We start from the raw sequence: 26,226 nt of genomic DNA, 5'->3' as shown, positions 1-26,226 counted from the left end.
CCTAATTCAGCAGAACATTTATGAACATGCTTAAATTCTAATGCCTTCAACTGGATTTCAGCACCTCCTTTAATGTTTTGCTTAATGGAGCCTTAGTCTGTACTAAGAGGTGGAAGTTTCACAAATAAGTACATGAAACAGCATACCCTGTTCTGCATCTTCAGGTCCATCATAAGATTTGTCAATGGCAGCTCTGAAGCTCTCGTTACAGCCCCGACCACGGACCATGTGAGGCCTGGGTCTGTGGAAAGGAAGCTCATTCTTCCTGACTTCAGCCACAGCCGTCTGTAAGCTCTCCAGGGAGCTGGACTTTTTTAAGCCTAGAGTGGGACCAAAATCTTTGCCAGGAGATTCTGGGGAAGGAAAAGTTAATGTTTACATTTAAAGTACATAGAGATAAAAATAATACAATTAGGGCTGTAAAGTTTTACACTGTTCTGCTTTTGAGTGCAGGTATGTAACAGAAAAAAATCTACATTTGTAAGTTACACTTTCATTATAAAGAGATTGCACTACGGTATTTGTATGAGATGAATTGAAAAATACTATTTCTTTTGTCTATCATTTTTACAGTGCAAATATTTGTAATAAAAATAATAATATAAAGTGAGCACTGAACACTTTGTATTCTGTGCTGTAATTGAAGTCCATATATTTGAAAATGTAGAAAAACATCCAAAATATTTAATAAATTTCAATTGGGATTCTATTGTCTAATAGTGTGATTAAAACTACGATTAATCGTGATTAATTTTTTTGAGTGAATCACGTGAGTTAACTGCAATTAATCGACAGCCCCAACAATGATATATGTTTAACTGTACATATCCATTACACTCAGTGGCTTTAAAATACAATGTAACCAATGTAATTAATTTTAACAACATCAAGAGAAACAAAAACAGAGGGAGAACTTGTGGCACCTTAGAGACTAACAAATTTATTTGAGCATAAGCTTTCGTGAGCTACAGCTCACTTCATCAGATGCATTCAGTGGAAAATACAGTGGGGAGATTTATATACAAAGAGAACATGAAACAATGGGTGTTACCATACACACTGTAACCAGAGTGATCACTTAAGGTGAGATATTACCAGCAGGAGAGCGGGGGGGGGGGGGGGAAGGGAACCTTTTGTAGTGATAATCTAAGTGGGCCATTTCCAGCAGTTGACAAGAACGTCTGAGGAACAGTGGGGGGTGGAATAAACATGGGGAAATAGTTTTACTTTGTGTAATGACCCATCCACTCCCAGTCTCTATTCAAGCCTAAGTTAATTGTATCCAGTTTGCAAATTAATTCCAGTTCAGCAGTCTCTTGTTGGAGTCTGTTTTTGAAGGTTTTTTGTTGAAGAATTGCAACTTTTAGGTCTGTAATCGAGTGACCAGAGAGATTGACGTGTTCTCTGACTGGTTTTTGAATGTTATAATTCTTGATGTCTGATTTGTGTCCATTTATTCTTTTACGTAGAGACTGTCCAGTTTGACCAATGTACATGGCAGAGGGGCATTGCTGGCACATGATGGCATATATCACATATCACATTGGTGATCATCATCATCTGGACACATGGAAAAGAAGCCCTTGAGGAATTCCACCATGATTTCAACAATTTCCATCCCACCATCAACCTCAGCCTGGACCAGTCCACACAAGAGACCCACACCCTGGACACTACGGTGCTAATAAGCGATGGTCACATAAACACCACCCTATACCGGAAACCTACTGACCGCAATTCCTATCTACATGCCTCCAGCTTTCATCCAGACCACACCACACGATCCATTGTCTACAGCCAAGCTCTACGATACAACCGCATTTGCTCCAACCCCTCAGACAGAGACAAACACCTACAAGATCTCTATCAAGCATTCTTACAACTACAATACCCACCTGCTGAAGTGAAGAAACGGATTGACAGAGCCAGAAGAGTACACAGCAGTCACCTACTACAGGACAGGCCCAACAAAGAAAATAACAGAACGCCACTAGCCGTCACCTTCAGCCCCCAACTAAAACCTCTCCAACGCATCATCAAGGATCTACAACCTATCCTGAAGGACAACCCATCACTCTCACAGATCTTGGGAGACAGGCCAGTCCTTGCTTACAGACACCCCTCAACCTGAAGCAAATACTCACCAGCAACCACACACCACACAACAGAACCACTAACCCAGGAACCTATCCTTGCAACAAAGCTCATTGCTAAATGTGTCCACATATCTATTCAGGGGACACCATCATAGGGCCTAATCACATCAGCCACACTATCAGAGGCTCGTTCATCTGCACATCTACCAATGTGATATATGCCATCATGTGCCAGCAATGCCCCTCTGCCATGTACATTGGTCAAACTGGACAGTCTCTACGTAAAAGAATAAATGGACACAAATCAGACATCAAGAATTATAACATTCAAAAACCAGCCAGAGAACACTTCAATCTCTTTGGTCACTCGATTACAGACCTAAAAGTTGCAATTCTTCAACAAAAAACCTTCAAAAACAGACTCCAACAAGAGACTGTTGAATTGGAATTCATTTGCAAACTGGATACAATTAACTTAGGCTTGAATAGAGACTGGGAGTGGATGGATCATTACACAAAGTAAAACTATTTCCCCATGTTTATTCCACCCCCCCACTGTTCCTCAGACGTTCTTGTCAACTGTTGGCAATGGCCCACCTTGATTATCACTACAAAAGGTTCCCCCCCCCCCGCTGGTAATAGCTCACCTTAAGTGATCACTCTGCTTGCAGTGTGTATGGTAACACCCATTGTTTTATGTTCTCTATGTATATAAATCTCCCCACTGTATTTTCCACTGAATGCATCCGATGAAGTGAGCTGTAGCTCATGAAAGCTTATGCTCAAATAAATTTATTAGTCTCTAAGGTGCCACGAGTACTCCTTTTCTTTTTGCAAATACAGACTAACACGGCTGCTACTCTGAAACCTATCAAGATAAACAAAGTTCTATAGAGATTCCAGCTAAAATTTGGGGAAGAGACATTTTACCAGTGGTTTTCTGGAGCTCCCCTCTGACCAAACATAAGGTGAGGCTTGCAATGATTCCTGTACCTTTGACAGCAATCACCCCAACTCAGGACACTGCTGAAAGATCCCTGTTAGAGATGATGTATCCTTAGAGCTCACAAAAATACTTATGAAAAATAAATTTTTGGCTTTTGGAATGGCTCAGATTGCATGAACGGTAGATATTTGCAAACAAATTTCTTGTGAGAATATATCCCCAGATCTCCTACAAGGTCTTTATCCAAAGCCTTCACTTCAAGTCATGTAAGCTGAAGGCTATGCTATGCTATCAATTCACTCGGCATGTTTTTCAGGACCAAAGCATAAAAATTTCTAGCAAAACAAACAAAATACAAACTTATTTGCTCAGTGATGTGGCCTCTTTCCTTCTCAGGAGAAATCAACTAGATTCCTGGGAGACGTCTTCTGTCTATGAACACATCCAGCTCATGGCTGACGGAATTTTTTGGGGAGGTTACTGCTAATATAATAGCTGTGCCGCACTGCAATTTACCAAGATTTTTCACTTACAAAAAAGGATTTCAAGAGGCGGGAAAGCTAAAAGGAAAGTGAGAGTTCCAAGATACACAAATCAGGAGGGAAATGTAGGAAATGCATAGATCTGACTCAATTTGAAATAGTATTTTGGTTTTCACTTAATTTGTATAGGACAAGCCAGGAAATGGAAGCAATAAAGGTAGAAAATAAAAGCAGCTTATGTGCTCTAAGCCATACTAAAAAGCACAACAGATAAAACAGTGTCGATAGGTGTTACCAGCACAAGTAGCTGGATGACATCAGAACAAGAGACTTTCACCTACAATTTCATTGTCACTACTGAAGAGAGTCTAGGGTCACAAGAAAAGCAGAAATATTGATATTATGCTGTTATTTCAGCAATTCTGGAATGAGTCTCAGTCATTTTAAATATCCATTTTTCTGTGTGAAAAGTAAGGGCTGAGAAATAAAAAAATAAATTAGTGAAATCTTAAAAGAAACGGGAAAAGCTAAGCATTGGCACCAAATGTCGAATCATCATAAGAGTCTACACAAAGCAATTTACACTGCCATTCCCTAGGGACTTTGACATGAGGTTAAAAAAAATGAAAAGACAGAAACCCAGTTTAAGGGAAACCTGGTTGCTAGGTCACGAAATGCAACCTTCTTTTGTTCATTAATTGCCATTCTGGAGACTGCCATTATTGCCAAATTAGTGAGTGCTAAAATGGATTTAGAGCATTGACTTGCATACATCATAAAGGTGCTTAAAATCACTCAAAACGTGTGCAACAGTAAAAGGCACTGTGGTGTCTGTCTCAGGCGGAGAGTGAGGAACAAGAGACAAGGGAAGCATAATCACTGCAAAAGAAAGGGCAAAGTGAAAACCTCTCTGATCAGCACAGAAAGAGCTTTTCAGTCAGAAAACAGCTCTGATTGCTAGGTTTGGACAGGAAGCCACTACACAGCTCTCAGTAACTTAGAGCATGGTACGCTGCATCAGCTAAACTAAATACAACTCTGGAACTGGACAAGGCCATGAAGCAGACCTAGGGTTAGGACTTCTGTCTGGACAAATGTAGGCAAGATTATTACAGAGGTGATGCCTTTGATTTCCATGGGGAGCAGCTACTGCCTGCATCACTGGCAAATAATTCATAGAACATCATTAACAGCGGGTTTGGAGAATGTTATGCACAGAGTTCCCACCTCCACAAGAAAGAAGTAATACATAAAAAACTAGGTTTAAATACTCTTAAGAGGTTGTCTTAAATAGAAATAAGCAAGCAATTCAGGCTGGAAGACTTAACTGATCAGTGAAGTCCATATCAATCTCCAAATAAACAGGAAATTTTACACAGCATTTGCACTTATACTGAGGCACTGTGAGAGAGGTCACAGAAAATGGAGAATTTAAAACTATATCACACTAAATATAACCATTCAGGGTGAATTTTCCTACTTTGTGTGTCTGCCTCATGCTGGTTTTATTTTTGGAAAGTTTCAGCTAAAATGGTTCAGCTTTTTTTTGAGAACAAGGTTAGGGAACCGTGGTTTTTTTTGTCCATGTTAAAAATATTCTTACAGCTGTTTAGCTGAGATGCTCTAGTGCCTCCATGCTTTGGAGCAGGGACTTGAAATTTGGCAGGGGAATAGCTCTGCTGTCAGACTTGTGTTTTACCAAAATTTGATCTGATTTGGTCAAGTTACAAGCCTCTGAAAAATCTTGGTTAGCCCATGCTCAACGAAGACTTGTTAAAGTCTGGCAGCTAAATTCTCTGAAGATTCCAATTGTATTGGGCATGTTCTAGCCTCTCACAACTCCTACATACTGAGTGGACGACACATATGCCATCTCCACAGAGCACGATACATCTCAGATCTTCAGAGATGAATCAGGACTTTTTCTGCAGTTGGTCCTCCCGTTACACAGGGCTGTCAGTGCTGGAACTGAGAGCAGAGTAACCATGTATCCTATGCTGTGAATGACCCCTATTTCTAGTGTCTGTTCTATTTCACTGATGGGCAGTCCCGTTTCAAGGTAAACTTTTTATTATGAATAGAACTATGTACACAAAGAGGCAAGAAACTTCCTAATATTCTGTGTAGTTGCAGCCTTGTGCTGGTGTTCTTTGTTTCTGCCCCCAGCCATGCAGTATGTCTAAGAAAACAAACACTGTATCTAGAGTGTACAGGAAGTGTGGCATCTGTACACTTTCTGGAAGATTTACTTCAAAACACTATCAAATTATTACAAATACAGTAACTCTGACTCAACTGTTCAGGTCACTTAAACACAACGCTAATATGTCTCATTCAATCTCTTAGGGCATTTCAGCAGTCTTCCCAATCTGCTGTATTGCAAACCCCCTTTTGTCAAATCCTTGTTTGTAACAGACTGGTCAGTCTCATGGTCAATAACAGGGTCAGTTTATGAATTGCTTTAATCTTAAGTGAAGTGAGAGCAGACACACATCTGTGCCAAGTTGTCGGTATCTTTGAGCAGATACTTATGATTCCTTAGTAAGATTTTGCCTTCATCCGTGATCACTGAGTGATGGAAGAGTCACCTCACCCATACTTTAACTTTGACTGGCCAGTGCCCTTCTTGCCCATTTCTCACTGACTCTTTGTTTTCTTAACTGTGGAAGGTCTTGTTCTTTTATTGTAAAATTCTGTCTGATTGTGCTTTCCCAGTCCTTTCCTCACTATCGACAGACTTCTTCAGCTATGGCTACACTAGAGAGCTCTCTAGTGGAGCTGCTCTAAGCCAATGGGAGAGACCTCTGACGCTGACTTAATCCACCCCCAACGAGTGGCGAAATCAAGCTTTCCCGCTGACATCATCTGTCAACACTGGTGCTTAAATTGGCATAAGTTATATTGCTCGGGGCGGGGGGTGGGGTTGTGGCTAATTCATGCCCTGAGTGACATAACTTATGTCGACTTATGCTGTAACGTAGCCATAGCCTTGGTCATCCTTTGTTTTTATCTGGCAACTGAGTATTTATACATCGGTTGTAGAGGAGTTCTGTACTTCTGACATGTTCCACAGCTGCTTGCCATCAATGTCACTATTCATCTGCGGCCAGAAAACAACTTCTCCAGCTCTCCTTTTTGATTTGGTTATTCCCAGGTATGCTTCCATGTATTCATTCCAATATTTTCCTTCTCATCCCTTGGAGAACCACGATCTGTGTTCCCTTCAAGAGCACTCCAGAGATCACTGAAACCTCCTTTTTACAGTAGGGGTATGCAGGAGGGAAGGGTTGATTTTTGACTCCTTTGGTTATTGCTTGTATCACTCCTTGCAGCATTTCATCTTTAACTGTTTCTGTATACAGTTCATCCCATATACCTGCCACTTGTCACGTTCACGTGCGTGTTTACTGTCTATTCCAGGCTATGTATTGTCAGATGGAGCTTGTGCTCTTGGGAGAGTGTCTGGCTTTACTAATGTGGCATCCATAGGCGCCAACTCCGTGGGTGCTCCAGGGTTCCAGCACACATGGAAAATAATTAGTCGGTGCTTAGCACTCACTGGCAGCCAGCCCCTCCCCGCCCCCTCCTCAGCGCCTCCTGCCCACTGGTGGCCCCACTGATCAACTCCTTCCTCTCCCCACCCAGTGCCTCTCGCTCGCCACGATCAGCTGTTCCGCGGCATGCAGGAGGCACTAGCAGGGAAGGGGAGGAATGGGGGAGGGGGCGGAATTGGGCAGGAAAGGAAGAGTCAGGGCAGCATCTTGGGGGAAGGGGTGGAGCGCGGGTGGGGCCTGGGTCGGGGTCTAGGGGGAAGGGGTGGAGCGCGGGTGGGGCCTGGGGCTGAGTGGGGTCGGGCACCCGCAGGGAAAGGAAAAAGCTGACACCTGTGTTGGCAAACAACTGGCACTCCAGAGTTACGTCATACTTTTTCTTTTTCAAAAGCAGTTACTGTACTTCTCCAAGCACCTTTCTGTGTAGTGCAGTCAGTGGCTTGTGAGAGCTTTTGCTTTGACACTCCGACTATAGGGAAAGTCATAAAAGTCATGTTCAGGTTTACTTGAATCTTTGATTGATCGGAAAGCTGCCCTCGGAAGTCAATCTCTCCCAAGTATATAATTTCTGTTGTCTGAAATTGACATTTGGTCTTATTCAATTGGTTATTAGCTCTGACAATTTACTGTACTCTCCTCATTCCTGATGCTCAGTGACAGAACTGGCCCAAATTATTACATCATCACTGTACATTTTTATGCCTGCCAGACCCTCTAGCAAATGGCTCATTGTAGGGTGAAATACTTCTTGAGCCAAACATACGCCAACAAGCAGTCTTAGGAAGCAGTATCTGCCAAGTTCTGTTTTGAAAGTGCAGATCTTGGAGCTCTCAGTGTTCAAAAGATGATTTGCCAAAATCCCCTCGATACATCTAACTTGCTGAAGAATTTGGCTCCTACTGTTTCAGACAACAGTTCACATCCTTGTGGGCAACTGGGAGTATTCTCTTTTTATGTTTCTGTTCAGCTCCTTAGGGTCTCAACACAGCCATTTTTTCTCTACAATTATTAAAGAGCGAATCCAACCTGTTGACTCTTCTTTTCTCCAAATGATAGTATTTGATGTCATGTTTTGCAACTCCTCTTCTAGCCTCCCTTTTAAGGTTGGTGAGCTTTTCATGTAGCATGAACCACAGGTCCTGCATCTTGTCTTAACCGTATCTTGTATATTACTGGGAGACGTCCATTTCCTGGGAATACAGCTTTATAGAGCAATACTTGAATATCCAGTTCTATGTTTTCTTTCTGATTCTCTATAGTATACATCCTCTTAACAAGACCAAATATCTCTTGTGTGTAGGCAAAAGTCTGGTTGCTTGTCTCTGTGCATTATCACAAACTCTTGTTTTATGTTTTCCCTTGTATTGAAGCATCAGTCTGTATTAGCTCACGAAAGCTTATGCTCAAACAAATTTGGTAGTCTCTAAGGTGCCACAAGTACTCCTTTTCTCCCAGCACTGGAATTGTTCCTCCATTGTAGTCTTTCATGGACACTTTTCAAAATCCCATGTTCTTGTGCTCCTTGCATCTCAATTTCATTTTCTGTTATCACATTTACTTGTGCCCCAGTGAAGTGAGCTGTAGCTCATGAAAGCTTATGCTCAAATAAGTTTGTTAGTCTCTAAGGTGCCACAAGTACTCCTTTTCTTTTTGCAAATACAGACTAACACGGCTGCTACTCTGAAAAGCGTCTATCTTGTATCTCAGATTGGCTAATTAAAATGTGCACAAATGGTGCTAATCTTTTGAGTTTTCAGCCTCCTCCAATATTGGGCTTAAGAACAGCTTTCTCTCTTCACTTAAGGAATTCCTTTCTGCACCCAATACATGCACTTTCTCTGCACATTTTAGCACAATGGTTGGGTTTATTACAGTTTCTATATATTAGCCTGAATGCTGGGCATTTCCTATACATATGCTGGTTGCCTCATCGCTGGCATTGCTTCTTGGTTTCCATGTGCCCGTCCTTGGCCAATTTAGTTTTTGTGAATTTTCCCTTGCTGGTTAAGTTCTGATACTCTCAGTTATGTGGTGTGTGTCTTTCTCTAGGCTTTGTTGTTGTTTGTTAAAATGCTTGGCATACACATATTGCTCTTTCTAGTGTCAAATCCATCTCCCTTAGTAACTGTTCATAGCCTTTGTTTTTGTTACACCCCAGAACAATGTGGTCTTTAAAGAGAGTCTTTTAATATTCCATATTCACAGGACTGACTTTTTAGTTTTAAGTTAGACAAACTCCTCTGTTGTCTCCCCTTCATTCTGTGGTCTCATCCTGGACATCTCTTTCATCAGTACATTTTTTCTACGAACAAAATGATCCTTAAACATTTTCATTTTTTCTGCCAAGCTTTTCTCTCCTTCCCCACCACCATCTGTATGGAACACAGTGTATACAGCTAAGGCTTCTGTGCCTGCCACTGTTAAGAGCAGATCAATCTTTTGCTCATCCTCCAGTTTATTTGCCCCAGTGGCTTTCATACACAGCTCATACTGCTGTTTGAATTGTTTCGAGGTATATTCAGCTTTTCTCATGGCTGGTGGAGGAGTCACTTGCAGCTGCACATGCTCTGTAATAGCCAGTTCATTGTTACCTCTCACTAGGTCTTCCAGCATGCTGTGCCCCATTCCTGGCACCACATTGTATCTCACTGCTGAGCAGAGTGGCATCAAGATACACTCTTTATTATGAACAGGAACTATGAATAGCGGAGAGGTAACAAACTCCTTACTGGTCTGTGTAGCTGCAACCTGCAACTGCTCCAACTTGGGCTGCCTAGTTTCTGCACCAGCAGGAAGTGTGCCAAGGAATCAAAGACTGCATGAAGAAGGTACAAGTGTGACATCTCTACACTCCCTGGAGGACTTACCCTACAGCACAGTGCCTAGGCACTAATGACGATGATAAGGAAACAGTCTGACTCAAATGCAGAGGGGTAGGGAATGGGATCTGGGAGGGGGAAAAGTAGAGGGTGGGATAACTGGCAGGAACTCAGTAGGGCAGTGTGTTAAAAAACAGGAGCAGATGGGGGACAGGAACAAGAGAAATGATAGAGGCAGAAGCTGGAGAAAGATAGGGTAGGAACCTGGAAGGAAGATCGGAACAAGAATAGGGCAAAGGGGATGCACAACAGAGGAGGGGAAAGAGGTAGGAAGGGCTGGGATGGAAGCAGAAGGGGACACAAGAAGATGACTCTGTAACCCCTTGAGAGCAATCCGTTACAGAATTTGGAATTGAACCCACTATTCTGGAGTCTCTACACTCCTTTACTGTGTAGCAAACAGCTGTGAAGCCAACCGGCAAAGTGTATGTCTCCACCCCTGTCCACACAGAAGGTAACAGCCTTCTACTGCTACCAGTTGCTCCATTAGCTCAAGTGATAGAAGACTGTTCTATGGATATAACATTGCAGCTCTACAGATGACCCATGGGGGGGGTCAATATAATTCCATATAAAGAAACTATGGTTATTTTTTAAATTTTAAGTTTTTTTTTTAAATGCAGTCACTTATGTAGAGAGAGAGCATTGTTCATGTTGCAAAGTCAAGCACTCAGAAGTTAGGAAATGCCAGAATTAAAGTTACTTGTACAACCTTAATTTGTCCCGTCCCCAAACTTTTAACCCTGTCCCCTCATTTGCTCATGTTTCTATACCCCACCTTATGGAACTCCTGCCCATCACTCTACCCAACACCTCTTCCCCATCCCATCACCCCCCTCAGACAGTTTGTGTGTACATATTAAGATGCAGTCTTTCTTACACGATTCCATATTATCCAGTACAATCTGGGTTGTGAGAGAAGACTCTTTAATCTTCAACAATTGCATGGGAAACACAAAGTTATTGGCAAAGTATGCAACTTTTTGTATAAGCATTCTATATTTTGCCAGCTTGTCCTACCGTGAAAGTCCCTCTGAGGAATTAATTTTAGCAATAACTAGGAACTTCCTGTTTTTTTTCCCAAGGAGAACACTTAGTCACTTTCATGTAATGATTTAGGTTTGCTGTTCAAAAAGAAAAAAAAGCCAGAACACTATTTATTTATCTAGTAAAGTCAGTCAAATGCTTCATTAAATAATTGAAATCGCTGCTAATATCCCTAAAATTAAAGCAAAAGTTCAATAGCTTTTGATCATTTCATGGCCTAATATTATAAAATATTGTGTTACCTTCAAAAGATGGGGTGAAATACTAAAGATTAACTACACTTCCCACTCACTAGAAATGAAAGTGAAATTTCATCTGTGAGCTCCCCATATTCTGTCATTTTAAAAGGTATCTTCATTTATTCAAAAGCTTATCAAGGTCCTTCTCGAACAGATTAACAGTTGAGCATTTAGTTGCCCTTTTCCTCAGGCTATAATCATTTTGTCTGAGATTTCAATGGCAACATTGGAACTTCCCACTCTAGCACTAAAATCTGCCAATGAAAGAATATCTGAATCCAGACGAACATTGATTAAATTTTTCATTATTGATGATGGTGCTATCAATTATTAAATTATTCCCTTATTAAAATGGGAATATTTAGTGAAGGTGTTTACTTTAAGAGAAGAGTTAGGTCTAACTCTCAGACAGTTTTACAGTTAACACCTTTTCCATTTCAGTTTTTATTTCCTTCATCTTTCTTCGTGAGGCTGTGACAATCATGCTAGTCAATCTACTTGTTAAGAGTTGTAGGAACTGCCACAAACAGGCAGACCAATGACCCCTCTACTTAGTATCCTTTCACAGAGAGTGGCCATTACCAGATGCTTTAAGATGCACAAAAACCCATAATGAACAATTATGGAATAGACTGCTCTTTGTGGAAGTTTTCCCTTTACCCGCTCCCCCCCAGCAATTTATGATTGGCTTATATGCTGCAGCATGAGAATTTATATCCCTTGTACAAAATCCATCCTATGCAATAACTGTAGATATTCTTATTGTTCATGTAAATACCTATTTCTTTTCTGAGTAGCAGCCGTGTTAGTCTGTATTCGCAACAAGAAAAGGAGTACTTGTGGCACCTTAGAGACTAACAAGTTTATTTGAGCATAAGCTTTTGTGAGCTACAGCTCACTTCATCGGATGCAGCATCTGATGAAGTGAGCTGTAGCTCACAAAAGCTTATGCTCAAATAAATTTGTTAGTCTCTAAGGTGCCACAAGTACGCCTTTTCTTATTTCTTTTCTGATTCCTATTAAGATTTGGGTCACAAATAGTGAAGCAATGAGTTTCACAGGTTAATTCACTGTGTACTAAATATTACCTATCATCAGTTTTAAATTTGTTGTGTTTTTATTTTATTGGATGTTCCCCTGTTCTGGTTGTATGATAAAGGGTAAATAGGAGCACCTGATTTACTTTCTGTAAACTGTTCATTATTTTATAATCCTTTACTTCTAAGATACATACATACATACATATTCCTAATTTTTAAAATCTCCTCTCCTATGGACATATTTCCTTTCTTCTGACAATTTTTGACCTTTCTCGGGTCCCCTTCTGTTGATGCCACAACCCTTTTGTGATAGACTGACCTGAACTTAACTGCAGTGTCCAAAAAGTGGGTGAACCCTTCTCTATTATCCTTTGTAGATCATCTTTACTCAGCTTGTCATAGTCTAGTATTAGATTTCTCTTACTGATGAATCGGTTCTCTTATATCCCTTGATAAATCTGTTTTGCTCCTAATACACTAAGTTTAAAAAAGTCTGTTAGTAGAGCTGTTTGAATATGGCATAAGCAGCATATGTGAAAAATCCTCTGAGTTATGAATGGCTGTTTGGTTTGACAATGTCCATGCTATTTATACAGTATTCATAAGCAGTTTTTTTTCCACAATGTTCTTTGAGTACTGGTTGTTCTTCTTATGAATACCTGAACTCACATGTAGGCCAGGATATTTGTGTTCAAACAAGTGGGTTCTTCATTCATTATTCTTCCAGAAACAATACCCTGGGACTTAGGTGACCAATTAAACATCACAAACAGCAAATAATGAATGGTGTAGGTGAATCATTTGTGTAAAGTCATAGGTTGAAAACTGCTAGTCTAGATGATGCAGTGAATACGTATGAACAAAATATATTAATAAAATCAGGAATAGCTTATAAACAGGACCAATTCAAAATGAATAATTCTGACAGTGTTTATGTGCAATATTCCAAGATCTAAATTTAGCTTAGGCTATACAGATCTTTCTTTCTTTCCATGATGGCTCGAATAATTACCTCCTAGGCTAACTTCCAAAGTATTGGAGGTCATGTCTTTCTGATCTCAGTGATTTCTTTCCTTGGAGACCAACATTTATTCTGGACCATATGTTAGATGGGCAATTTCCCTCTTACTGACCCTGGTCAAAGTGATTATCTTTAACAGGGAAATGGTGTCAGGTGTAGCTTTACTGTTTGCCTGATTCATTCTTTGACACCAATACCATTACTGACTCTGTTCTTCTTTGATATACAAGTAGATGACAAGTTTTCTTCCTGTTACTACCTTTCCATCTTTGTATGGGTCACACATTTCCATTCACATCCCATCTCTCTCTCTCCAACATGCAAACAAACCTACCCCTTCATCTCTTATGCTGGATGGGAACAGACCAGGTTCAAGCATGCTGCCCCTTGTCCAGCCACCTAAAAGACTGGTAAATAGGTAAATAATGCAACTATTATTGGGAGAAGTGACCATCCAGAAAAGTGGGGGGAAGAGGGTTCAAGAAAGAGGGGGAATAGGAAGAGGTATCAACCTGTATTGGCCATGTTAATAAAAAAAGCCCCTAAAACAGCCTGAACTTGTGTTTATCATTAATTTTATATAGTGATTCCTCATAATAACAAAAATGATAACAACATGCTTAAGAGAGAGTATTTAGAGCTATAATGTGGTTATGACCATTTTTGAGGAAAAACGGAAGGGAAAAGGGAATGGAGTAATTATTAAATACAATATTGTATTAGATTATGAATGGTCAGGAATTCGATTTACTGAAACCCTGAATATGTATTACTACTTTCTGCTGCATGGTGTATGGTGAGGATGTTTTTTTTTATAGCTGAACAGGCAAAAAAGAATTTTTACCAAAGGAGAGTGGATATCCTACCATTTACGCCTCTGGAAGCTGGGACAATGTGAAGATTGTTAACAAAACCACTCCCAGCAGCTAGACTACTCAACTACAGAGTCATTGGGCAGAGAATAACCTGAACCAGACTTGACTTGCCATGACCTGACTTGGGCATATGACCTCGATCTTTTGCTTACATGCAAAGGAACTGATGGAATAGGTTGAATTTTGTATGTCTGTGCTGCTGATACCCATGTGTGTGCTGATGTTAAACTAAAAATGTGTTTGGTCAACTGATTAATTTACACTAGTCAATAAGCAGACAATGCATTGCTATTCTTAACTTGACACAGCAGAGTTGAAGCTGGCAAACAGAAAGGAAAACAGAATTACAGAAGCACCGTAGCTCTCAGTCAAGGAGAGTAAGGCAGGCTTACAACTGTACAGAATCTTAAGGTATTGGTATCAAGCTCATAAAACAGTGCCTTCAGACTTCCCAAAAATCACACAGAGAAGTATTCAAACTATAGTAAAGTATACAAGAACAACAGACTTGGTCAACTTAAGGTCAGGGGGAGGATTTCCAAAGGCAAAAGCGGAGGTAGGCAACCAGTGAAAATCCTCCTCTAAATAAATTGATGTATAAAAGAAAAAAAGTGTATGTTTCCCTCTTAACAAGCACTAGGTCACAAGAAAAAGTAGTTGTCATTAACAACAACCTGGTGCGCTAGGCACCTCAGAAAGCAGAAAGATAGTCATGGTCCCTGCCCACAAGGGTCACATAAGATTATACAGTGACTCAGTTAATTCATGTTCACTTTTTTGCGACCAGTCTTAGTTTAATATGATTACATATATTTCTGGTAGGCGTCACAATGTATACAGTTGAAAAGGACTTCTCTCTCTCTCTCTCTCTCAAACTTCCTGAAACATCAACTGCTCAGACACTCAGAATGATTTGGAAAGGAGGGATTTCAAAGTCATTGCACTGTTTAGTTTGTGCTTTTCAAGCGAGTAGCTATCAGAGGCTATTTCTGTAGAGAGACCTTAATGATGCTATGGCCCTTTCAACACTGGTTCATTTAGTAAGCATGGAAGACATTATGAAAGACTTGATAAAAGCAAGGAAAATGTGCTAAATTTCCTGCACTCACAAATAAGAGATAACATGCATCTTCTAGTTGGTTTATACTTCAAGCCAAGTATCCTAAATTAGAAGCAGAAATACCAAGTGCTGAATAATGTTACACCTGACAGATACATCTAAGAAAGAAAAATCAACACATCAGGGAATTTAACAAGTTCTCTGATCGAAAAAGTTTGCTACAGACTTAGATTTACTGACATTTCAATCTACTTTACTGTATATGATGATTGCAAATTAGTTCATACTTGTAAGATCTACAATTTCAACTATGAATAATGGTGGTTTACATCTTGAAGGCCAGGAAAGGATGCTGTTCATTGGCTGAGGAGGAAATGCACGGACTAATGAAGTCACTAGATATAAGTCAGAAATGCAGGACGATGCTGTGTTGGGAACGAACCCTGGTGTAACCATTTTTGACAGTCTACCACTAACAGATACTGCAGTTGTGAGGCAATGTGTTAATATTTCAAGAAGAAAAACTGCCAGTCACTAAACATGAGTTTTTCTATACATCTCTGCAAAACGTTAATGAGCTTCACACAGTCACAGAAATAAGAGTATGAATTAAGAAGAAATTTAGTTTAAAGCAAAGACATGTTTAGCTTTGTGATGAACATTTTAGACAAAATACAAACTAAGTTAGTCTCGTCACAAAATTTGATGCCACCTATTAGAATAAGTAGCTTTCTTTATTTGATTGCACAGTTTAACCTCTGACACAACCTTTTACTTTATACCATAGCACTACAAGCGGCAAAATGTTTTCATAGGAATTTGAGTCCCTACCCCAAGATAACTTGTGTTTTTTTCCCATTTGGTGCAAATTGAGGGGCCTGCGGTCAGTGTGACTCTAGGAATAAATTAAGCTACTTTACCGTCTTCAAAACAGGAGATTTCTCCTAAGGATGATTTATGTCTATTAAATACATTCTAGGATTTAGCTGTTACAACCTACGAGGGGAGAATGCATATGGGAAAGGCCGAACAGACTGGAAAATCTTCAGGTTTCAGAAAATATGATTCCGAGTTCAGGCTCTTTGTAAATTGATCAGTCCAAAACGGAAGAGAAGTAAGAATTCCAGTGTCCTGTTTACTTCAATTCTCCCCTCTCTCTGATAAAATCACAGATCTGTTCCATGCTACAGATGAGCAGGGAACGTGATGCTTTCGATAAATCGATCTAGATTACAAAGGCACAGACATTTTAAAACAACCTTTTTGATCCCAAACCAAAGTTGCACAACAAATGAGGGGCCCAATGCTAATATCCACAAAACTTCACTTCTGTAAGTATGTGAGAACATGGGGCTATCTAGAATGTTAAATTTTACTTCTGAGCACAGCAGGATGCTTCTTCATAGACTGTAGGAGGAAGGATGCTACGGGGGAAAATAAGGCAAATCAGTTAGATGACACATTTCTTTGAGAGAGACTTTTTTTTACTGAGAAATATGAAAAAAGTGGACATTTATACAAAATGCCATTTACTTTGCTAGTTTCGGTTTCCCTGTCTTTAGGTGCAAATATTTTCATTTGAGCCTTTTCACTCAGCTTCTGTTCTTGCTTGATACTGCAGTGAAGTAATAACCTTGTTTTTATTATATCAGTCTGTTGCTAAGGAAATGACAGATATCTCAAATCCACAATAATGACTTGTCTCAGAAACAAATTCAGACCCTGATTCTGCAATGCATTATGCACAGGAGGACCCCTGCATCTGCTTCAACATGGCTCCATGTGGGCACAGGGAACTACCCATGTGAAACACAATAAGGGCTGATAGGCTAAGGAAGAAATCGCATGTTCAAACAATCATAGCTCTGATAATCAGCAAAATAGGCAGTTTTTCTTAAGAAAAGAAAAGAAAAAAAAAAAGAAAAATACAAGGTACATGGATTTGTTTTAAGACAGGCATATTTTCCCCAGTGTGACATTTCCTTGTTCCTTTAAATTTAGGCTATCTATACATTGGGGAAAACTGCCCCTTTTGCAATGACTTCAATGTAAAAAGCTTGCCTAATTTTCTGTATTAGATGTGGATTAATGCCAAAGAAAGAAAGAAAGAAAGAAAGTGGAACATCTTTTCAAAATGTTAATCATGGTAGAGCACAGTAGGTCCACAAATGGGGATATTTCAGTGTAGAACAAGACAGAGATCTGGTGAGTGACACAAAGCATGGTTGCCCCAGGGACTGGAAATATGGAGCCTGATATTATTTCATTAGAATCAAAGGTAAAAATCCCATTGACTTCAAGTCCATGGAAATTATACTTATAGCTTTGATTTGGTAAAGCACTCCAGCAAATGCTTAACTTTAGACACATATTTAAATCCATCTATATTTAGCCAAGTAATTAAGCATATGCTTTAAGATAAGCCTATTCTTAAATTTCACTGACTTCAGTGGGATTTAAGCATGTATTTAAACTGTTTGTTGAATCAGGGCCAGAGTAACCACTTAACCATCTTAGGCTCCGATCTTGCAATCAGATTTTTTTAAAACATACCTTATAAAATATCTATATTGAAATTAAAAACAGAAAATAAAAAAAAATCCTATTATGAACTTCTAGCTTTTCAGTGTTTTCTAATTGAAGCTGTTTCTGAGTTATTTGCATGTGAATGCAAAAAAATCCTTTTAAATCAGTCATCTTATTTACAATTGATTAAATTAAGAAGTGCCAAGCCAATTTTGTACAGTAAGTTTTAGTCTGGATGCATTTTTAAAAACACACATTCCGATATGGGGCTCTGCAGCTAAAAATTTTCAAGAATCGTTTTGGGGATTAATCAAGGGTATTATAGCAACATGGGAAGATTATTATTATTATAAAAGAAAAGCCAGGGTTAGGAGAGCGAAGAAAAACTTTACAATGTTACTGATGATTTAACCTGCAATTAAAAAAAAATCATTGCATAAAATAATCCCTTTTCCCCCCCTTCTTCTGCAGAAATTAGAAGACTAGCAGAAAACGAAATCTCTAACAAAATAAATGGGGGAAAGCCTTTACTTATAAACTATTTCTTATGTACACCTGCCCGCTCCCTGATCAGTGAATCCCACACACTGAAGATGTTTATGAGTTCATTTTATTGCAGCTCCCCCCTTCTCCTGTAACTGCCCAACAGCCACTCTCATTTAAGAAGCTCTAAATATTGTTGCCATGGGTGACACAGGAACACGGAGCAAGGGAAAGCTCGGCTAATAAAATGGCTTTCACAGCATTTCAGCCTTTGCTCAGAAGTAAAGTTAAAATTTATGGCTTTTAAAATACTGGATCTGGGAGAGGTCAGGTTAAATGGCTGCTAGTAATAAAAGAAATCAATATGCCACAGCATCTGAAGCAGCCAGCAAACTGAATAAACACTTAATCCAAATCCACTTGGACCTGAATTAAAAGAACATAAAATACTGTATTTCCTTTGTTTGTCCTCCATCAGTCAATAGTTTGCATTGCTGGGTCCCCTCGAATTCCACACAGGACAAAAAACAAACATTTGTTGGCCAAGTGGCAATTAAACCCTATGTCAAGACCCTGAGGAATTATGTGGGCATTAACCTTATCAGAAAACCACTTTTAGATTAGCAGACTACAAACACAAATGCACCTCCGTCTGTGAAGACCCTGCAACACTTATGCACAAAAGCTCCAGTGGACATTGAGATTTTCAGACTTAAGCGCTTACTCACAGTTGAACCTAGTACATTTCAGCCACCTACCCCCTTAACTGTAATCCCGGAGTGCAAACAAAATCACCGATAGCAATAATTAGTATGTCCAGTAGTACAGAAACCTCGACAGATTAACCTTCATTGCACTTTAAAACAAAACAGAATCAAAGAACAGAACTGATTTCAACTCCCTTAATCCTAAACTTAAATTTGGCTCAATTTGTGGCTAGATTTTCAAGAGTAATCATGCAAACCCATTTTTCTGTACTTATCTACATGTGTTTATGAGGAAATGTGCTGGTTAAGTTTCAGCCTGGGAAATTATCACACTTTTTGCCAGAAGATGCCTTTAAATTCCCGACATAAAAGATGCAGCCACATTTGAGGCCCATATACACAGGTTACGTCACAAAAACATTGATGCATTTGAAATTACAGTTTATAAGATTAAATAATTTTTTTCTTGGAAAAGTGTTAAAAAAGCCAGTGTACCTAAACTAAAGCAAAAATACAGCTCTCAAACTGGCAAATACAGAATTTTATCAGACCTATCATTAATCAAGAAAAGGGGCTCTCTGGTACTTCTCTCTCTCAAAAAGTCCAAAAGATTTGGGAAAGGATTATGTAGGTTTTCAACAAAAGTGCCCTCATCAAAAGAAGGTCCTTTTTATCCCCTTCTGTGTTCTAAAAAGATTATCTGAATTTTTAAAAAGTTTGATAAAAGCATTTTTATTATAGCTTTCTTAATACCTGGAGCTACAGCTGAAGTTACATTAGGACTTTCTTTATAATTCCTTTTTTTTCTTTCTTTTTTTAAATGCTCAACAATTTCTTGAAATTATCCTGAAACTTTCCATGCATGGTCCCAGCCCAGAGATGAAGTCTTGTTGGTTTTTTTGCTTGGTTTTTGGTGGGGTTTTTTTTGGGGGGGGAAATGGGAGGAAAATAAATAAAACTCCCTTCAACGATGTTTGAGTTACTGAGGAGTGGAAAAAAAACATTTTTCCAGAAGCATAATACTCTTTCCCCGTTCACCAATAACCAGAAATGACTGAAGAAAGTCTTCCAAACTTTGCATGTAAATAGCCTGAGAACTAGATTCCTTTCTAGGATTTGGGGAGAAGGGAAGTTTAATTTCCATGTCTGGTTTATTTCCTCTAACTTTATTTGGATCTGTGTAATTTTGGCAATAATCTTGTACCTATACAACATTTTCCACAGGCAAGAGAATATGCAGACATATTTCAGATTCATTGTTAGCAATACTTAGATGAGCAATTAACAAGCAATTATCTGTCCATCCGCCCACCCGCAGCTATAAAGGGATACTCTCGAATGCTCCTCAACCGACAAATTTGATAAGATACAAGGGGTAAACTCTGGAAGGCAAAAGAGGTGTGGGGGAAAAATAAGTCAATTAAGAAAAACTTTAGTACTGAGCAGATTGATCTAATATGTCCTTAAAATATGAAAAACATTTTGTGGCTTTTTCTATGAAAGTGAATTGTTATAAAAACATGTCCAAATCAGGCAGAAAGTGGCCAAAAAAAAAAAAAAAGTTCTTCTAAGCAGCTACAACAGAAGGTCTTAAAGTATTATACAATATGCAAAGAAATGGACTAATATGACATTTGGCAGCCTTATTGGGATTAGCTGGCATCCACAACTGGCTTACAAACCAAGCCTCAGCTAAAAATAAAACAAAAATACCTCCTTAGCTACCTTATGTTGATTAAGGTTGAGGCTTAATGCTATGATGTATTACTTTGTGTTTTACAGCTGTTTGGGTACATGGTACTATCCTTCTTAAAAGAGTTTTGTAGCTCCCCCATGGCATGTATTATGTCATGATGTGTTCCTTCAATAAAAAAGTTATTTTTAAAAAGAAATTGGCAAGAGAGAATGAGAGACCAAATAAAGCTAATTTCCTCAAATCTGTATTTTTGTAAAACCCACTCCACTCTGACACATTTACAAAATATGCTCTAACCCTAAATAATCATCTTGAAAGGCTAAGCCTTCCTAAATCTCTTCTTGTTAGTCTCCTCTGTCTCCATTACCATTACAGCCTTTTCCCAATATTATTATTCAGAGGATTTTTACGTTTGCCTTTTAAAACCATTAAATAAGCCTTACCATACTAGTAATTACTTGTGTGTTTAAACAGTTGACAAATACATACACAGTTCTGTACTGCTAAGACTTGTTTTAACTGCAAATTATAACTATGTGGGTAGGACTGTTGCTGCAAAAGAGTGAATCTCCTTTTCCATCCCCTCCCTTTTTGAATAGTTCACACCTATGTACACGGTGTAAATACAGCGGGCAAGACTACTACTTCAAGCAAATGAATGTCTTCATGTAATATATGTAGTCACTCACCATGATTTTCCACTGCACTTCACCTGTGCAAAGTTTAGAACATTTAGTTCTGTGTGTGTATGAGAGTGCTATGTTTCCATCCATCTGCCCAGTTAAAGGCCCCAAACTTAGGAAAGCATCCTCATTTGGTAAAACATGTGCTTAAATACTGAAAAGGAATGGACTGAACCAGGCACTTAAAGTGTTTTCCTGACTTAGGGAAAAAGTTTGCAGGTGACACTAATATTGGTGGGATGATTGATAACCTTGAGGACAGGTCACAGTTACAACTAATCCAGGGATGTGATAAATTCTCCTTCAGTTGAAATTGTTAATTAAGGTTGGATATCTTTCTGAAAGGTATGCTATAGTTTAGCCACAAGTTGTTGGGATGCAAAGATGGGGGAATCACTGGATGCAATTTTAAGGTCAGTGCAATACAGAAAGCAAATCTAAATGATCATAATGATCCCTTCTGGTCTTAAAAAAAAAAATCAGTTCACAGAAATGTTTGTTGCTCCCATTAAAGTGAGCTGATTCTTATGAAAGATAAATAGCAGAGAACACTGAAATGGTTGTTTAGTTCATGTACCTAAGGGTGGATGATGGCCGTTCTGCAAATATTATCCTAATAGACCTTCACCCAGACCATCAGGGACCATATTTAGGGCTGGAGACCAAAGGCCAGATCCTCAGTTGGTGTAAATCATCAGATATCCACATCCTGCAATGAAGTGACACCAATTTACACCAGCTGAGAATCTTACCCTAGTCTCTCTGCTTACATTTGGAATACAGGCACCAAATTTTGGTGTTACTTTTTGTCAAGAGACACCTGCCCACGAGAAGTCAGACAGAGTATAAAGCATTTCCCATTTCATATACATTAGAGCACAAAGGTCAGATGTTAACAACTATAGCCTGCGTTGAATTCATATGAGTGACTTATGGTAGAACCTGAGAGTTACGAACACCTCGGGAATGGCGATTGTTCATAACTCTGAAATGTTCATAACTCTGAACAAATGTTATGGTTGTTCTTTCAAAAGTTTACAAATGAACATTGACTTAATACAGCTTTGAAACTTTACTATGCAGAAGAAAAATGCTGCTTTTAACTGTCTGAATTTAAATGAAACAAGCACAGAAACAGTTTCCTTACCTTGCCAAATCTTTTTTTTTAACCTTTCCATTTATATTTTTAGTAGTTTATGTTTAACAGTACTGTACTGTATTTGCTCCCCGGCCCCGCTGCTGCCTGATTGCGTATCTCCAGTACCAAATCAGGTGTATGGTTGACTGTCAGTTAGTAAGTCTGGTATTCGTAACTCTGAGGTTCTACTGTATATGTGAAAAGCTTTTCATTGCTTTAACAATCCACTAAGCCATCTATATTAGGTCCCCAGAAAAAATATTTTTAGTCAAGCTATGGTAATCCCCATAACCATGAAATCAAGGCTTTTCTTTTTCCAGTACCACAAAAATATTTTTACTGTTCTGTAAATTCTGTTTTCATTTATTCAAGAAATTCACACCATGAGGAAAGAAATAAGAACATAAAGATTTTTAAAAACTGTATAAAATTACCCCTTCTCAGATTATCAGTGGTTCATGAAATATTATTATCCTATACCTCAAAGTACATAACCATGTGCAACCATCATCTGTGAGAGCACTCCTGCAAACTACACTCCATGAGAGTAAACTTGATTACTGCTTCCTCTATTCTCGTGAGGTCTAGCTATCTGACTTTGCCAAACTACTCATTTCTTTGAGTCTATTTGCAGCAAGTTCTTCTCTGCATATTCATTACTTCTTCTAGTTTTCATTTTCTTTTAGCTATAAAGATATTTCCAATATGTATAAAAACAACAGTCATTTTGAATTTTTTTTAAAATGACTATTTTGGGGAAATATGTTTTTGATAAGAGCACCTTTTAAACAGCATATATGGGGTTCCCTACTCTTCAGCTGATGTCCAGATGGCTTTTTTTGGCCTGATAACATCTTCCAACGTATTTTGGGTCACCCATTCTCAGTGCAAATGCCTATTTGTAGCCTCTTCAGTTTCCCTGCTGCTTTTCCCAGTGACCACCCTCTTGCTGAGCCTGAGGAAAAGTTGTGGACATGATCTCTCACCACAACACTTTTATGGGAGCAAAGTTATTGTTCTAATACTGATGGCAGGAATTAAGAGAGGAAAAAAAAATTTCTCCTATCTCTTTCTGTTCTGGTAATTTTCGGTGTTAGTAAATATAAAATTTTGAGATACAAGTGTGATATTTTAGTTTACAATGTCCTTTATAAGATCCTCAAGCATTCTGAGAAATAAATGCTCCCCCTTCCAGTAATCTCTCTTTGTTACATTCTGATTACTTAGTGCTCGCATGACAGCACAACATTCTCTATCAGTTAGCTTCCAGGTCTGACTCTAACTGCTGCCCTCCCACTCACCCACCCTCTCTACACACATGCACACACAATGTGTGAGAAGGTGGTCAGTATTTTGTTTTTTCTTCGTTCAATTTGTGACCCACGGCCTTATTTAGTGCACACTGTTCAAACCCTGTTTTCAAGACAGAATAATTTCCTCCTGAGCTTTTCTATGGTGCTCATCACTATAGTATCCCAGTGGATTACAAACAATTAATTTATCTTCATAACACCCTTGAAATGAGAAGGTGATATTATCACTATTTTACAGGTGGGGAGCTGAGGCAGAGAGAGATAGATTAAGGCAGGGACTGGCAACCTTTGATACGTGGCCCGCCAGCATAAGCCCCTGGCAGGTCGGGCTGGTTTGTTTACCTGCCGCATCTGCAGCTTTGGCCGATCGCAGCTCCATTGGCCGCAGGGGGAAGTGGCGTGGCTTGGGCTAAGGATGGAGATTCCACCACCTCCCTAGGTAACCCATTCCAGTGCTTCACCACCCACCTAGTGAAATAGTGTTTCCTAATATCCAACCTAGACCTCCCCCACTGCAACTTGAGACCATTGCTTCTTGTTCTGTCATTTATCACCACTGAGAACAGTCTAGCTTCAACCTCTTTGGAACCCCCCTTCAGATAGTTGAAGGCTGCTATCAAATCCCCCATCTCTCTTCTCTTCTGCAGACTAAATAACCCCAATTCCCTCAGCTTCTCCTTGTAAGTCATGTGCCCCAGCCCCCTAATCATTTTTGTTGCTCTCCGCTGGATTCTCTGTAGTGGGGGGGACCGAAACTGGACGCAATACTCCAGGTGTGGCCTCACCAGTGCTGAATAGAGGGGAATAATCACTTCCCTTGATCTGCTGGCAATGCTCCTATGAATACAGCCCAATATGCCATTGCCATTCTTGGCAACAAGGGCACACTGCAGACTCATATCCAGCTTCTTGTCCACTGTCCTTTTCTGCAGAAATGCTGCTTAGCCAGCCGGTCCCCAGCCTGTAGCAGTACATGGGATTCTTCCTTCCTAAGTGCAGGACTCTGCGTTTGTCCTTGTTGAACCTCATCAGATTTCTTTTGGCCCAATCCTTCAATTTGTGCAGGTCACTCTGGACCCTGTTCCAATCCTCCAGTGTATCTACCTCTTCCCCAAGTTTAGTGTCATCTGCAAACTTGCTGAGGGTGCAACCCCATCATCCAGATCATTGATAAAGATGTTGAACAAAACCAGCCCCAGGACCGATCCCCTGTGGCACTCCGCTTGATACTGGCTGACAACTAGACATTGAGATGTTGATCACTACCCGTTGAGCTCGACAACCTAGCCAGCTTTCTATCCACCTTATAGTCCATTCATCCACTCCATACTTCTTTAACTTGCTGGCAAGACTACTGTGGGAGACTATATCAAAAGCTTTGCTAAAGTCAAGATATATCACATCCACTGCTTTCCCCATATCTTCAAGCTCCTCAACATGTTCCTTTCCCCTGATAAAGCCTTTCCTTTCCAAACTCTTAACAGGCCTTTGCTAAAATATTTTCTGTTTTGTTTATCTGAATTATCTCCATCGTCACTTTTATTTACAACCTAAAAGTCAAACTTTCACTTCTTGTGGTAATATACTGCCTCTTGGATGCATCAGTTTTATTTCTAAATGTTAGAAGAGTCTGAAATACACATTAGATATCATTACTTGTGTTACTAGCTCTTTAATAGAGTCTTAAGACTAAATAATGACAATATCACTAACATACCAGAGATTATAGCTTCTGCTTCCACTAAAGTTAACACCTCCCTCATAACCATTAAGAACAACGTACATTAGCATTTTGAACAATTGCAAAGATATTAAACAGCTCTGCTACACTTCTTTTCCAATGTCAGAACATCTTATTGTACCTTTTGTTACTGTGACTACTGCTACAATTTAAATTGCACTTTAAGTTGACCAAATGTGGAGGAAAATAGCTTCTCTAGAGCGTTCCCATGATCAGCTTAATCAAACCTTTTTGTAACCCATACAATTATATCAACTCTTTTCTTTTATGCCTTTGTTTCTTCTGTAAGTATCTGAAGACTGAATACCTGAACCTGTATTCCATTATTTGGCGTGCATCCTATTTTTCTTTCTTTACCTGCAATCTCTCTCTATAGACCAATAAAATATATCATTTGCACTAGAAATAAGAGGATTCTCTTTTGCTAATCTATAGAAGTCATTCTATTCTAATTCTTTGGAAAGGTAATGAATAGCAACCTGGACTATGATTGGGGACTAACTCATGATCAATTACTTCAATATTTACAAAGTTTCCAAAACTTTATGATGGCATGGCTAACTACTATTAATCAATAGCTTTTTCTCCTTATGCTTAACAAATTATTATTATGAACTACTGTGATTGTTTTGAATGAATGTGGTGAACACGAATTTCGTATGGCTTGGTATGTCTCCATTTGCTAGAGGATTCTGGGAGCAGG

At 39.2% G+C, this 26,226-nt stretch overlaps 1 protein-coding gene across 7 annotated transcripts in view; it reads right to left on the bottom strand.

Annotated features, from left to right (window-relative positions):
* The window catches only part of PARD3B (par-3 family cell polarity regulator beta), a 602,509-nt gene that overhangs the window by 182,337 nt on the left and 393,946 nt on the right, over nt 1–26,226 (bottom strand). For all 7 annotated transcript variants that reach the window (XM_073306519.2, XM_073306521.2, XM_073306522.2 and 4 more), the window contains one exon: nt 147–353. In XM_073306519.2, the coding sequence (XP_073162620.1) occupies nt 147–353 (207 nt within the window). The remainder of the gene's footprint in view (nt 1–146; nt 354–26,226) is intronic.

The sequence above is a fragment of the Lepidochelys kempii genome, chromosome 11, assembly GCF_965140285.1.
Source record: "Lepidochelys kempii isolate rLepKem1 chromosome 11, rLepKem1.hap1, whole genome shotgun sequence".
NCBI classification, from domain to species: domain Eukaryota; kingdom Metazoa; phylum Chordata; order Testudines; family Cheloniidae; genus Lepidochelys; species Lepidochelys kempii.
This window is presented reverse-complemented; position numbering and strand designations above follow the sequence as displayed.